The sequence below is a fragment of the Anomaloglossus baeobatrachus genome, chromosome 1 (genome assembly GCF_048569485.1).
Source record: "Anomaloglossus baeobatrachus isolate aAnoBae1 chromosome 1, aAnoBae1.hap1, whole genome shotgun sequence".
Classification (NCBI taxonomy): domain Eukaryota; kingdom Metazoa; phylum Chordata; class Amphibia; order Anura; family Aromobatidae; genus Anomaloglossus; species Anomaloglossus baeobatrachus.
Genome location: NC_134353.1, coordinates 693446311 through 693462268, shown reverse-complemented (window position 1 = coordinate 693462268; position 15958 = coordinate 693446311). Strand labels below are relative to the sequence as shown.

At 51.4% G+C, this 15958-nt stretch overlaps 1 protein-coding gene across 6 annotated transcripts in view; it reads left to right on the top strand.

The window, feature by feature from the left end:
• Positions 1-15958, top strand: part of CIT (citron rho-interacting serine/threonine kinase) — a 304000-nt gene that overhangs the window by 198787 nt on the left and 89255 nt on the right. For all 6 annotated transcript variants that reach the window (XM_075320265.1, XM_075320246.1, XM_075320294.1 and 3 more), the window contains 4 exons: positions 14634-14738; positions 14815-14955; positions 15033-15140; positions 15252-15414. In XM_075320265.1, the coding sequence (XP_075176380.1) occupies positions 14634-14738; positions 14815-14955; positions 15033-15140; positions 15252-15414 (517 nt within the window). The remainder of the gene's footprint in view (positions 1-14633; positions 14739-14814; positions 14956-15032; positions 15141-15251; positions 15415-15958) is intronic.

The following is a 15958-nucleotide window of genomic DNA, read 5'->3' as shown; positions in this document are numbered from 1 at the left end:
CCGCAGTGAAAAATGCGCATAGGGTGCATGACCTTGTTTATTTGACAAGGTCATGCATGATAGATGTCCCTTGTAGTATAGCACATTATTTTGTATGATTAGCATGTATGAGGCTGATCGCCCAATGATGAGCCGTGCATGCAGCAGTCAGTATGCCTCATAGCAGTTAATGATAAGCACAGCTCTGTTTATATGTTAAATGAAAGCCTGACTCTTTCTTTGTCGCTCCATTGGGAGACCCAGACAATTGGGTGTATAGGCTATGCCTCCGGAGGCCGCACAAAGTATTACACTAAAAGTGTAAAGCCCCTCCCCTTCTGCCTATACACCCCCCGTGCTCCCACGGGCTCCTCAGTTTTTTGCTTTGTGCGAAGGAGGCAGACATGCACGCATAGCTCCACAGCTTGTCAGCAGCAGCTGCTGACTATGTCGGATGGAAGAAAAGAGGGCCCTTAACAGGGCCCCCAGCATGCTCCCTTCTCACCCCACTCTTGTCGGCGGTGTTGTTAAGGTTGAGGTATCTATTGCGGGTACGGAGGCTGAAGCCCACATGCTGTTTTCCTTCCCCATCCCCCCTAGGGCTCTGGGTGAAGTGGGATCCTAATCGGTCTCCAGGCACTGAGACCGTGCTCCATCCACAGCTCCTGTGGACTCTGCTGGATAGGAGCCGAGTATCGTTCAGGGACATGGCCCTGCTACTTTGAGGTACTCTGTGTCCCCGTGGGGACCGCGCACAGCAACACTCCAGCATTGCTGGGCGTGCTAGTGCACCGGGGACCGCGGCGCTGACCGCGTTTGTGCCATTACACACTGCAGCGTCGCTGAGTGTGTTAGTGTATGGGGACTACCGCGCTGACCGCCGCTGCCATTGTTATCACTGCGGCGCGGCTGGGACTGTTAGTGCGCCAGGGGACTTCCGCGCCGACCGCGCTTATACGGCGGCCACGCTTATAACTCGAGTCCCCGGCTTTTGCGGCCTAGTCTCTTTTTCCTCCCGCCCCCAGGCCTGCCAGTCAGGGGAAGGGCGGGACGCTGTACAGGACGGCAGCACTGAGGGCTGGAGCATGCTTTGCATACTCCACCCCCCTCACTGTGCACAGTGGGGCACCAGTTCCCGCACTTTCTGGGTCACGCCCACGGCTCCCTCCTCTCCTCAGGACGCTGGCAGCCATTCCTGTCAGCTCCTCTGACGCTGCAGAGGGGAGACAAGCTCTGGGAGACCCAGGCAGGGATTCTGGTGGCCACATAACCGCTTTAAGCGGGCGGTAAGCAGCACCTGAGGTGCTGGCCCCACTTGTGCAGAAGTGTAGTTATAGATTATATGTTTATAGGCTATACTTTACACTGTATGGTGCACGGTTGATTCTGGCTATATACCCTATTGTGTTGCTCAGGGGAGACAACAGCATGGCGCCCACAAGAAGCAGGGGTGCCAAAACACAGGCTTACTATGCTGCCTGCGCCGCATGTACGACCTCGCTACCGGCAGGTCCCACTGACCCTCATTGTGTGCACTGCTCGGCCCCTGTGGCACTTACTCAGCCGGAGCCTCTGCTAAGGGGGGCCCAGGGGGAACCACCTGCTAACACTGTCCAGGTGACAGGGACGGAGTTTACAGTTTTTACTGAAAGACTTTCTGAGACTATGGCTAAGATTCTAGAAGCCTTGCAGTCCAGACCGGTATCTCAGACCATGGCCACTGTGGAATCATTGCCCCCTGGTTCCCCTTAGTTGGAACAACAATGTTCCCCCCAGTTGGAACAACAATGTTCCCCCGGGGTGTCTCATAGATCCCAGGGTGAGGTCTCTGACACGGACCGCAGCCCCAGACCGCCTAAGCGAGCTCGCTGGGAAATCCCCTCGACCTCATCACATTGTTCAGGGTCTCAGAGGGAGGACTCTCTGTATGATGAAGCGGGGGTAGCTGATCAGGATTCTGATCCTGAGGCCGCTCTCAACCTTGATACTCCTGATGGTGACGCCATAGTGAATGATCTTATCGCGTCCATAAATCAAATGTTGGATATTTCTCCCTCGGCTCCTCCAGTGGAGGAGTCCGCCTCTCAGCAGGAGAAATTCCGTTTCAGGTTCCCCAAGCGTACAACGAGTATGTTTCTGGATCACTCCGACTTCAGAGAGGCAGTCCAGAAACACCGAGTTTGTCCAGATAAGCGTTTTTCCAAGCGCCTTAAGGATACACGTTATCCCTTCCCCCCTGACGTGGTCAAGGGCTGGACTCAGTGTCCCAAGGTGGATCCTCCAATCTCCAGACTGGCGGCTAGATCCATAGTTGCAGTTGGAGATGGGGCTTCGCTCAAGGATGCCACTGACAGACAGATGGAGCTCTGGTTGAAATCCATCTATGAAGCTATCGGCGCGTCTTTTGCTCCAGCATTCGCAGCCGTATGGGCACTCCAAGCTATTTCAGCGGGTCAAGCGCAAATTGACGCACTCACACGTACGTCTGCGCCGCAAGTGGCGTCCATAACTTCTCAAACGTCGGCATTTGCGTCCTACGCTATTAATGCTGTCCTGGACTCTGCGAGCCGTACGGCGGTTGCAGCCGACAATTCGGTGGCAATCCGCAGGGCCTTGTGGCTACGGGAATGGAAGGCAGATTCGGCTTCCAAAAAGTGCTTAACCGGTTTGCCATTTTCTGGCGACCGTTTGTTTGGTGAGAGGCTGGATGAAATCATCAAACAATCCAAGGGAAAGGAAACATCCTTACCCCAGGCCAAACCAAAATTACCCCAACAGAGGAGGGGACAGTCGAGGTTTCGGTCCTTTCGGGGTACGGGCAGGTCCCAATTCTCCTCGTCCAAAAGGCCTCAGAAGGATCAGAGGAACTCCGATCTATGGCGGTCTAAGTCACGCCCTAAAAAGACCGCCGGAGGTGCCGCTACCAAGGCGGCTTCCTCATGACTTACGGCCTCCTCACACCGCATCCTCGGTCGGTGGCAGGCTCTCCCGCTTTTCCGACATTTGGCTGCCACAGGTAAAAGACCGTTGGGTGAGAGACATTCTGTCTCACGGTTACAGGATAGAGTTCAGCTCTCGTCCTCCGACTCGATTTTTCAGAACATCTCCGCCTCCCGAGCGAGCCGATGCTCTTCTGCAGGCGCTGGGCACTCTGAAGGCACAAGGAGTGGTGGTCCCTGTTCCTCTTCAGCAACAGGGTCACGGTTTTTACTCCAACCTGTTTGTGGTTCCAAAGAAGGACGGGTCTTTCCGTCCTGTCCTGGACCTAAAACTGCTCAACAAACACGTAAAGACCAGGCGGTTCCGGATGGAATCCCTCCGCTCCGTCATCGCCTCAATGTCCCAAGGAGATTTCCTTGCATCGATCGATATCAAAGATGCTTATCTCCACGTACCGATTGCTCCAGAGCATCAGCACTTCCTGCGCTTCGCCATAGGAGACGAACACCTTCAGTTCGTGGCACTGCCGTTCGGCCTGGCGACAGCCCCACGGGTTTTCACCAAGGTCATGGCTGCAGTAGTTGCGGTCCTCCACTCTCAGGGTCACTCGGTGATCCCTTACTTAGACGATCTGCTGGTCAAGGCTCCCTCTCAAGAGGCATGCCAGCACAGCCTCACCGCTACTCTGGAGACTCTCCAGAGTTTCGGGTGGATCATCAATTTTCCAAAGTCAAATCTGTCACCGGCCCAATCGCTGACATATCTTGGCATGGAGTTTCATACCCTCTCAGCGATAGTGAAGCTTCCGCTGAACAAGCAGCGTTCACTACAGACGGGGGTGCAATCTCTCCTTCAAGGTCAGTCACACCCCTTGAGGCGCCTCATGCACTTCCTGGGGAAGATGGTGGCAGCAATGGAGGCAGTCCCTTTCGCGCAGTTTCACCTGCGTCCTCTTCAATGGGACATCCTACGCAAATGGGACAGGAAGCCGACGTCCCTCGACAGGAATGTCTCCCTCTCTCAGGCAACCAAAGCTTCCCTTCGGTGGTGGCTTCTTCCCACTTCATTATCGAAGGGGAAATCCTTCCTACCCCCATCCTGGGCGGTGGTCACGACGGACGCGAGTCTGTCAGGGTGGGGAGCGGTCTTTCTCCACCACAGGGCTCAGGGTGCGTGGACCCAGCAAGAGTCCTCACTTCAGATCAATGTTCTGGAGATCAGGGCAGTGTATCTTGCCCTGAAAGCGTTCCAGCAGTGGCTGGAAGGCAAGCAGATCCGAATTCAGTCGGACAACTCCACCGCGGTGGCTTACATCAACCACCAAGGAGGGACACGCAGTCGGCAAGCCTTTCAGGAAGTCCGGCGGATTTTGATGTGGGTGGAAGCCACGGCCTCCACCATCTCCGCAGTTCACATCCCAGGCGTGGAAAACTGGGAAGCAGATTTTCTCAGCCGCCAGGGCATGGACGCAGGGGAATGGTCCCTTCACCCGGACGTGTTTCAGGAGATCTGTTGCCGCTGTGGGATGCCGGACGTCGACCTAATGGCGTCCCGGCACAACAACAAGGTCACGGCATTCATGGCACGTTCTCACGATCACAGAGCTCTGGCGGCAGACGCCTTAGTTCAAGATTGGTCGCAGTTTCAACTCCCTTATGTGTTTCCTCCGCTGGCACTATTGCCCAGAGTGTTACGCAAGATCAGGGCCGACTGCCGCCGCGCCATCCTCGTTGCTCCAGACTGGCCGAGGAGGTCGTGGTACCCGGATCTGTGGCATCTCACGGTCGGCCAACCGTGGGCACTGCCAGACCGACCAGACTTACTGTCTCAAGGGCCGTTTTTCCATCTGAATTCTGCGGCCCTCAACCTGACTGTGTGGCCATTGAGTCCTGGATCTTAGCGTCTTCAGGATTATCTCAAGAGGTCATTGCCACTATGAGACAGGCCAGGAAACCAACGTCCGCCAAGATCTACCACAGGACGTGGAAAATATTCCTGTCGTGGTGCTCTGCTGGGGGTTTTTCTCCCTGGCCATTTGCATTGCCCACTTTTCTGTCCTTTCTTCAGTCCGGATTGGAAAAGGGTTTGTCACTCGGCTCCCTTAAGGGACAAGTCTCTGCGCTCTCTGTGTTTTTTCAGAAGCGCCTGGCCAGACTTCCACAGGTACGCACGTTCCTGCAGGGGGTTTGTCACATCGTCCCTCCTTACAAACGTCCGTTGGAACCCTGGGATCTGAACAGGATGCTGATGGTTCTTCAGAAACCACCGTTCGAGCCAATGAGGGATATTTCTCTCGCACGCCTTTCGCAGAAAGTGGTTTTCCTTGTAGCAGTCACTTCACTTCAGAGAGTGTCTGAGCTGGCAGCTCTGTCATGCAAAGCCCCCTTCCTGGTGTTTCACCAGGACAAGGTGGTTCTGCGTCCGGTTCCGGAATTTCTCCCTAAGGTGGTATCCCCCTTTCATCTCAATCAGGATATCTCCTTACCCTCTTTTTGTCCTCATCCAGTTCACCAATGTGAAAAGGATTTGCACTTGTTAGATCTGGTGAGAGCACTCAGACTCTACATTTCTCGTACGGCGCCCCTGCGCCGCTCAGATGCACTCTTTGTCCTTGTCGCTGGCCAGCGTAAAGGGTCACAGGCTTCCAAATCAACCCTGGCTCGGTGGATCAAGGAACCAATTCTCGAAGCTTACCGTTCTGCTGGGCTTCCGGTTCCCTCAGGGCTGAAGGCCCATTCTACCAGAGCCGTGGGTGCGTCCTGGTCTTTGAGGCACCAGGCTACGGCTCAGCAGGTGTGTCAGGCGGCTACCTGGTCGAGCCTGCACACTTTCACGAAACACTATCAGGTGCATACCTATGCTTCGGCAGATGCCAGCCTAGGTAGGCGAGTCCTTCAGGCGGCGGTTGCCCACCTGTAGGATGGAGCCGTTCCGGCTCTATTATGAGGTATTATTTACCCACCCAGGGACTGCTTTTGGACGTCCCAATTGTCTGGGTCTCCCAATGGAGCGACAAAGAAGAAGGGAATTTTTTTTTACTTACCGTAAATTCCTTTTCTTCTAGCTCCAATTGGGAGACCCAGCACCTGCCCCTGTTTTTTTGTGTACACATTTTGTTCATGTTGAATGGTTTCAGTTCTCCGATATTCCTTCGGATTGAATTTACTTTAAACCAGTTTATAATTTTTTTCCTCCTTCTTGCTTTTGCACCAAAACTGAGGAGCCCGTGGGAGCACGGGGGGTGTATAGGCAGAAGGGGAGGGGCTTTACACTTTTAGTGTAATACTTTGTGCGGCCTCCGGAGGCATAGCCTATACACCCAATTGTCTGGGTCTCCCAATTGGAGCTAGAAGAAAAGGAATTTACGGTAAGTAAACAAAATTCCCTTCTTTTCCCTCTAGATTGTTACCTCTATGATATAATGGGGTTATTTTTCAGCACCAATTTTTATATGTTGTGACTATACTTGCCATTACATTGTGGGCAATATTGTTCAGCTGTATTTGTGGGTGGTTCCCCTCACATTCTACTAAGCGGAGGTAGAATTTATCCTGCCTTAAGCATAGGTGAACAGATACATACATACAAAGTTTTTGGTTCATGAAATACTTTTACCTTTTATGATGAACTGATATATCTGGGGCTCTGCAATCATAGATTATTTAACATCCATAACTATGAGGGTCTAATTATTATTTTTCTTTGTCGCTCTATTGGGAGACCCAGACATTTGGGTGTATAGGCTATGCCTCCGGAGGCCGCACAAAGTATTACACTTAAAAGTGTTAAGCCCCTCCCCTTCTGCCTATACACCCCCCGTGCTCCCACGGGCTCCTCAGTTTTTTGCTTTGTGCGAAGGAGGTCAGACACGCACGCACAGCTCCACAGATTGGTCAGCAGCAGCTGCTGACCATGTCGGATGGAAGAAAAGTGGGCCCATATAGAGCCCCCAGCATGCTCCCTTCTCACCCCACTCTTGTCGGTGGTGTTGTAAGGTTGAGGTATCCATTGCGGGTATGGAGGCTGGAGCCCACATGCTGTTTTCCTTCCCCATCCCCCTCAGGGCTCTGGTGGAAGTGGGATCCTATCGGTCTCCAGGCACTGAGACCGTGCTTCATCCACAACTCCTGTGGAGCCTGCTGGATAGGAGCCGGGTATCGTTCAGGGACATGGCCCTGCTACTTGGAGGTACTCTGTGTCCCCGTGGGGACCGCGCACAGCAACACTCCAGCATTGCTGGGTGTGCTAGTGCACCGGGGACCACGGCGCTGACCGGGTTAATATGTGCCATTACACACTCAGCGTTGCTGAGTGTGTTTATGTATAGGGACTGCCGCACTAGACCGCCGCGGCCATGGAAACACTGCGGCGCGGCTGGGACTTGTAGTGCGCCGGGGACTTTCACGCCGGCCGCGCTTTTACGGCGGCCGCGTTTATTACTAGAGTCCCCGGCTTTTTGCGGCCTAGTTTCCTTTCCTCCCGCCCACAGCCCTGACAGGCAGGGGAAGGGCGGGACGCTGCACAGAACGAGCAGCACTGAGGGCTGGAGCATGCTTTACATACTCCACTCCCCTCACTGTGCACAGTGCAGGCACCAGTTCCCGCTCTTTCTGGGTCACGCCCACGGCTCCCTCCTCTCCTCAGGACATTCCTGTCAGCTCCTCGGATGCTGCAGAGGGGGACAAAGTCTGGGAGACTCAGGCAGGGACTCTGGTGGCCTCACAACCGCTTTAAGCGGGTGGTAAGCAGCACCTGTGGTGCTAGCCCCATTGTGCAGTAGTGTAACATTATATGTTTATTTTACACTGTATAGTGCACAGTTGATTTCTGGCTATATACCCTATTGTGTTGCTCAGGGAAGATAATAGCATGGCGCCCACGAAAGGCAGGGGTGCCAAAACACAGGCTTATTATGTTGCCTGCGCCGCATGTACGACCCCGCTACCGACAGGTTCCACTGACCCTCATTGTGTACACTCTTCGGCCTCTGTGGCACTTGCTCAGCCAGAGCCTCTGCTAGGGGGGGCCCAGGGGGAGCCACCTGCTGACACTGTTCAGGTGACAGGGACGGAGTTTGCAAAACTCTCTGAGACTATGGCTAAGATACTAGAAGCCTTGCAGTCCAGACCGGTATCTCAGCACAGGGACTCTGTTGAATCTTTGTTCCCTGGCCCACCTCAGCTGGACCAACAATGTCCTCCCGGGGTATCTCATGGATCCCAGGCTGAGGGTTCTGACACAGACCCCAGCCCCAGACCGACTAAGCGAGCTCGCTTAGATTTTCCCTCGACATCATCATATTGTGCAGGGTCTCAGAGGGGGGAATCTCTGGTTGATGATGCGGAGACAGCTGATCAGGATTCTGATCCTGAGGCCGCTCTCAATCTTGATACTCCGGACGGGGACGCCATAGTGAACGACCTTATTGCGTCCATCAATCGTATGTTGGATATTTCTCCCTCAGCTCCTCCGGTGGAGGAGTCAGCTTCCCAGCAGGAGAAATTCCGTTTCAGGTTTCCCAAGCGTACACCGAGTATGTTTCTGGACCACTCTGATTTCAGAGAGGCAGTCCAGAATCACCATGCTTGTCCAGATAAGCGTTTTTCTAATCGCCTTAAGGATACACGTTATCCCTTTCCCCCTGACGTGGTCAAAAGTTGGGCTCAGTGTCCCAAAGTGGATCCTCCAATCTCCAGACTGGCAGCTAGATCCATACGTGCAGTGGAAGATGGGGCTTCACTCAAAGATGCCACTGACAGACAGATGGAGCTCTGGTTGAAATCCATCTATGAAGCTATCGGCGCTTCTTTTGCCCCAGCATTCGCAGCCGTATGGGCGCTACAAGCTATCTCAGCAGGTCAAGCGCAAATTGACGCAGCCACACGCACGTCCGCGCCACAGGTGGCGTCCATAACCACTCAGACGTCGGCATTTGCGTCTTACGCTATTAATGCTGTCCTGGACTCTGCGAGCCGTACGGCGGTTGCAGCCGCCAATTCGGTGGTACTCCGCAGGGCCTTGTGGCTACGGGAATGGAAGGCAGATTCTGCTTCCAAAAAGCGCTTAACCAGTTTGCCAATTTCTGGCGGCCGATTGTTTGGCGAGCGTTTGGATGAAATCAGCAAACAATCCAAGGGAAGGGATACATCCTTACCCCAGCCCAAACCGAACATACCCCAACAGAGGAAGGGGCAGTCGAGGTGTCGGTCCTTTCGGGGCGCGGGCAGGTCTCAATTCTCCTCGTCCAAAAGGCCTCAGAAAGATCAAAGGAACTCTGATGCATGGCGGTCTAAGTCACGTCCTAAAAAGACCACCGGAGGTGCCGCTACCAAAGCGGCTTCCTCATGACTTTCGACATCCTCACTCCGCATCCTCGGTCGGTGGCAGGCTCTCCCGCTTTTGCGACACCTGGCTGCCACGGGTAAAAGACCGTTGGGTGAGAGACATTCTGTCTCACGGTTACAAGATAGAGTTCACCTCTCGTCCCCCGACTCGATTCTTCAGGTCATCCCCGCCTCCCGAGCGAGCCGAGGCTCTTCTGCAGGCGCTGGGCACTCTGAAGGCAGAAGGAGTGGTGGTCCCTGTTCCTCTTCAGCAACAGGGCCACGGTTTTTACTCCAACTTGTTTGTGGTCCCAAAGAAGGACGGGTCTTTCCGACCTGTCCTGGACCTGAAACTTCTCAACAAACACGTAAAGACCAGGCGGTTCCGGATGGAATCCCTCCGCTCCGTCATCGCCTCAATGTCCCAGGGAGATTTCCTTGCATCGATCGATATCAAAGATGCTTATCTCCACGTACCGATTGCTCCAGAGCACCAGCGCTTCTTGCGCTTCGCCATAGGAAACGAACACCTACAGTTCGTGGCACTGCCGTTCGGCCTGGCAACAGCCCCACGGGTTTTCACCAAGGTTATGGCTACTGTAGTAGCGGTCCTCCACTCTCAGGGTCACTCGGTGATCCCGTACTTGGATGATCTGTTGATCAAGGCACCCTCTCTAGAGGCATGCCAACACAGCCTCGACGCTACCCTGGAGACTCTCCAGAGTTTCGGGTGGATCATCAATTTTTCAAAGTCAAATCTGACACCGGCCCAATCGCTGACATACCTTGGCATGGAGTTTCATACCCTCTCAGCGATAGTGAAGCTTCTGCTGATCAAGCAGCGGTCACTTCAGACAGGGGTACAATCTCTCCTTCAAGGTCGGTCACACACCTTGAGGCGCCTCATGCACTTCCTGGGGAAGATGGTGGCAGCAATGGAGGCAGTTCCTTTCGCGCAGTTTCACCTGCGTCCTCTTCAATGGGACATCCTACGCAAATGGGACAGGAAGCCGACGTCCCTCGACAGGAACGTCTCCCTCTCGCAGGCGACCAAATCTTCCCTTCGGTGGTGGCTTCTTCCCACTTCATTATCGAAAGGGAAATCCTTCCTACCCCCATCCTGGGAGGTGGTCACGACGGACGCGAGTCTGTCAGGGTGGGGAGCGGTTTTTCTCCACCACAGGGCTCAGGGTACGTGGACCCAGCAAGAGTCCTCGCTTCAGATCAATGTTCTGGAAATACGGGCAGTGTATCTTGCCCTGAAAGCGTTCCAGCAGTGGCTGGAAGGCAAGCAGATCAGAATTCAGTCGGACAATTCCACAGCGGTGGCATACATCAACCACCAAGGCGGCACACGCAGTCGGCAAGCCTTCCAGGAAGTCCGGCGGATTTTGATGTGGGTGGAAGCCACGGCCTCCACCATCTCTGCAGTTCACATCCCAGGCGTGGAAAACTGGGAAGCAGATTATCTCAGTCGCCAGGGCATGGACGCAGGGGAATGGTCCCTTCACCCGGACGTGTTTCAGGAGATCTGTTGCCGCTGGGGGGTGCCGGACGTCGACCTCATGGCGTCCCGGCACAACAACAAGGTACCAATGTTCATGGCACGGTCTCAAGATCCCAGAGCTCTGGCGGCAGACGCCTTAGTTCAGGATTGGTCGCAGTTTCAGCTCCCTTATGTGTTTCCTCCGCTGGCACTGTTGCCCAGAGTGTTACGCAAGATCAGGGCCGACTGCCGCCGCGTCATCCTCGTCGCTCCAGACTGGCCGAGGCGGTCGTGGTACCCGGATCTGTGGCATCTCACGGTCGGCCAACCGTGGGCACTACCAGACCGACCAGACTTGCTATCTCAAGGGCCGTTTTTCCATCTGAATTCTGCAGCCCTCAACCTGACTGTGTGGCCATTGAGTCCTGGATCCTAGCGTCTTCAGGGTTATCTCAAGACGTCATTGCCACTATGAGACAAGCTAGGAAACCAACGTCCGCCAAGATCTACCACAGGACGTGGAAAATTTTCCTGTCGTGGTGCTCTGCTCAGGGTATTTCTCCCTGGCCTTTTGCCTTGCCCACTTTTCTTTCCTTCCTTCAATCTGGACTGGAAAAGGGTTTGTCGCTCAGCTCCCTTAAGGGACAAGTCTCAGCGCTCTCTGTGTTTTTCCAGAAGGGCCTAGCCAGACTTCCACAGGTACGCACGTTCCTGCAGGGGGTTTGTCACATCGTCCCTCCTTACAAGCGTCCGTTAGAACCCTGGGATCTGAACAGGGTGCTGATGGTTCTTCAGAAACCACCATTCGAGCCAATGAGGGATATTTCTCTCTCACGCCTTTCGCAGAAAGTGGTTTTCCTAGTAGCAGTCACTTCACTTCGGAGAGTGTCTGAGCTGGCAGCTCTGTCATGCAAAGCCCCTTTCCTGGTGTTTCACCAGGACAAGGTGGTTCTGCGTCCGGTTCCGGAATTTCTCCCTAAGGTGGTATCCCCCTTTCATCTCAATCAGGATATCTCCTTACCTTCTTTTTGTCCTCATCCAGTTCACCAATGTGAAAAGGATTTGCACTTGTTAGATCTGGTGAGAGCACTCAGACTCTACATTTCTCGTTCGGCGCCCCTGCGCCGCTCGGATGCACTCTTTGTCCTTGTCGCTGGCCAGCGTAAAGGGTCACAGGCTTCCAAATCAACCCTGGCTCGGTGGATCAAGGAGCCAATTATCGAAGCTTACCGTTCGGCTGGGCTTCCGGTTCCCTCAGGGCTGAAGGCCCATTCTACCAGAGCCGTGGGCGCGTCCTGGGCTTTGAGGCACCAGGCTACGGCTCAGCAGGTGTGTCAGGCGGCTACCTGGTCGAGCCTGCACACTTTCACGAAGCACTATCAGGTGCATACCTATGCTTCGGCGGATGCCAGCCTAGGTCGACGAGTCCTTCAGGCGGCGGTTGCCCACCTGTAGGAAGAGGCCGTTTTACGGCTCTCTTACGAGGTATTATTTTACCCACCCAGGGACTGCTTTTGGACGTCCCAATTGTCTGGGTCTCCCAATAGAGCGACAAAGAAGAAGGGAATTTTGTTTACTTACCGTAAATTCCTTTTCTTCTAGCTCTAATTGGGAGACCCAGCACCCGCCCCTGTTTTTTTGTGTACACATGTTGTTCATGTTGAATGGTTTCAGTTCTCCGATATTCCTTCGGATTGAAGTTACTTTAAACCAGTTTATAATTCTTTTTCCTCCTTCTTGCTTTTGCACCAAAACTGAGGAGCCCGTGGGAGCACGGGGGGTGTATAGGCAGAAGGGGAGGGGCTTAACACTTTTAAGTGTAATACTTTGTGCGGCCTCCGGAGGCATAGCCTATACACCCAATTGTCTTGGTCTCCCAATTAGAGCTAGAAGAAAAGGAATTTACGGTAAGTAAACAAAATTCCCTTCATTAGCCAAGTTACATTACTAGGATTGTATGTACCTCTTTTTTCATTGATCTGAATTTGTACCATATAATGTATGTCTCCAGGGTTGGGGTTACCCCTTTCTAGGTTGTTTGATCACACTGAAACTGGTATGTGTCCTTTTAAATGTGTGGGAAAATATTAATAGAACATGTTTGATAATTTTTGCATAAAACTTTTGTGTCAAAGACTCAAATCTCTTTGCTTATGGTTATATCTGTATCATTACATGTCACGTACTGAGAATATTGGTCTAAGCAATGGTGGTGGTGGGGGAGGGGGGGCATGATCTTCTTTCCTTTGTGTTGCTGCCTGCACGGCCCCAGTGTGGACTCTGATTACACCCACTTGGATTAGTGAAAATTAACTTATTACAGGCCAAATACTTTGATAATATCTCTTCAAGGAAGAGGCAAAACAATAAAAAATATTCCACACTGCAGCCACTATTACATACTATTTTCCAGTAAAGGTCCTCTTTAAAAAATGCTTTCAATGTGTCAATACTTTTGTATACAGCGCCGTTGCATTTATTTGATAGTCCTGTTGTCACCCTCAGCCCCAAGTCTGAAGAAAGGCTAAAATAGAGCGAAATCTTTTGGCTACGTTGACAGAGTGAAATCATTAGAGCTTATAGCATTAGGTGGTTCTTTTTTTTTTTTTAAGGAAAGTTATATCTGAACTTTGTTGCCATTGTGCGTCCCTATCAAGAAATTATTTTTTTATCTGACAAAGGGCCAAAATCAAACCGCTCATTAAGCAAGATTTCTTTACAACTACTGTGTTTTTCCAAAAATAATACCCTGTCTTATATATTTTTTTGCTCGAACTAAGTGCTGGGGCTTATTTTCGGGTAGGTCTTATTCTTGGGGAAACATATTTGGGGGTAAGTTAATCCCCCCCCCCCATACAAAAGCAGATCACCCTCCCCAGGAGAATCATACCAGACCCGGACGTCATTCTGTACGTGATTCTCCCCTGCTTCTGGCCGACACTCACATACATCAGATCTCATACACAATCACACTCATACACAGACACACATCAGATTGCACACACACCCTCACTCAGCACATCTGGCGATACAGATTGCTTCTAGCCAGCAGAGGAACCTGGGACGCAGTGCAGTGGAGTGCAAGGTCCTGCGGTGGAACACATGTATGACTCGCAGATCCTCTATGTGTTCCACCACATGTGTTCCAGGTTTCTCTGCCAGCCAAAAGCAATCGGTATCGCCGGATGTGGTGAGCGTGTGTGCGATCTGATGCATGTGGGTGTGCGTTCCACTGCAGATCGTCTCGTTTGGCATCTGGTGAGTATGATCATGGGGTCTTCTTTCTTCTCTTTTGGAGTTTTCTGCTTTCTGTAATGAAATGTCCTGCAGTATTCGTTAAATTTTTTAGCTACATGGACACCTCATTATTGAACTGCGACTAGGGCTTACTTTCGGGGTAGGGCTTATATTTAAGCCTTACATCGAAAATGCTGAAAATTCCTGCTGGAGTTTATTTTTGGGGAGGTCTTATTTTTGGAAAAACACGGTAGGGGAGATCAGAGCACCGATTCTACTTAGTTTCTAAAATGACAATACATAAGATGGGCCAAGAGTGCAGACCCACAGGTGGCTGCAGCCAAGTAACTGTGGAAAACGTCACCGAGATACTGAACAATGTCTACATATCGCCAATTATGTAAATATACTGGAAACCTTATACCAATGTTTTCACTGTATTTTATTACACAATTACACTATATGGAGGTGGCCATACAAATTGGATAGCCATCGGCCAACTGCTATTCCTCCACACCAGGATGGAGCATGCTGAAATCACTCATGCTCATATTAAATGGTTGACTGGTTCATCTAATGTGAATGGCCACCCCAATAACATTAATATATCAATTTAAGTATTTTCTTAAACTCAGAGAATAAAACTAACAATTTCATCAATCACACAGCTAAATGATCTGGAGAAGAAACACGCAATGCTGGAAATGAATGCACGCAGTTTGCAGCAGAAACTTGAGACTGAACGTGAATTGAAGCAGCGACTCCTTGAAGAGGTATGAGGCCTATCTCTGTATGCATCTCTGAAACTTAGTTTTCAGACTATTAAAATGTTGTGTTTTCTGTGAGCAGCAAGCTAAACTTCAGCAACAAATGGACCTTCAAAAGAATCACATCTTTCGTTTGACTCAAGGACTTCAGGAAGCTTTGGACCGAGCAGACTTGCTGAAGACAGAAAGAAGTGATTTAGAATATCAGCTGGAGAACATGCAGGTAAGGATTTTGTGGCGTAGTATGAGGCTATCATAGTTAATCCTCTGGTGGAAAACATGTGGTATTTCATCCCTTAGGCTCTCTACTCTCATGAAAAAGTCAAGATGGAAGGCACCATATCTCAACAAACTAAACTCATTGACTTCTTACAAGCAAAAATGGATCAACCATCTAAGAAGAAAAAGGTGAGCATTTGTGTACAATATCCTTCACTAAACATTCACTAAACATATACTTTTAGGATGTTTTTTTATCAAATTGAAGTATTTTTACAAAAATAGTTGCCTGTGTTGCAGGGTTTATTTGGCAGGCGTAGGGATGACCCCAATCAAACCTCACAGATACCGTTGCAGTACAATGAGTTAAAGGTGGCACTAGAGAAAGAAAAGGCCCGATCAGCGGAACTCGAAGAAGCACTTCAAAAGACAAGGATAGAGTTGCGGTCTGCCAGGGAGGAAGGTAAGACTGGTCATTCCTCATTGATTAGTAGGAGCTTTCTCAGCTTCCATAATGTATAACCAAAGCCAACGTAGCAAATGGGGTCAAAGCCATTGTCTCAAAGTAAGGGCTGGAGAGAGGAAAATTAGAGAACAGAGTCTCAGCGGGAATTTTCCCAAACATGCAGGCTGAGGTCTGCTACCTTGTTTCCCTGAAAATAAGACACTCTCGTATATTTTTTGCCCTGAAAAATGCACTAGAGCTTATTTTCGGGATTGGGAGTACGTTTACCTCCCCAAAAAAGCAGACCCTCCTTCCCAAGAGAATCATACTTACCAGACCCCGAACGTCATCAGTGCTCCCAGGTTCTCCTGCGATCTTCGTTGGCGCTCCTAGCAGGTATACTACACAGCTGTCCCCCCTGCTTCTGACAGACACTCGCATACATCAGATCACACACACTCATATATAGACACACGTCAAATCACACACACATCAGATCGCACACACAATCACACATCAGATCGCACACACATTCACACACAACATACGATGATACCTATTG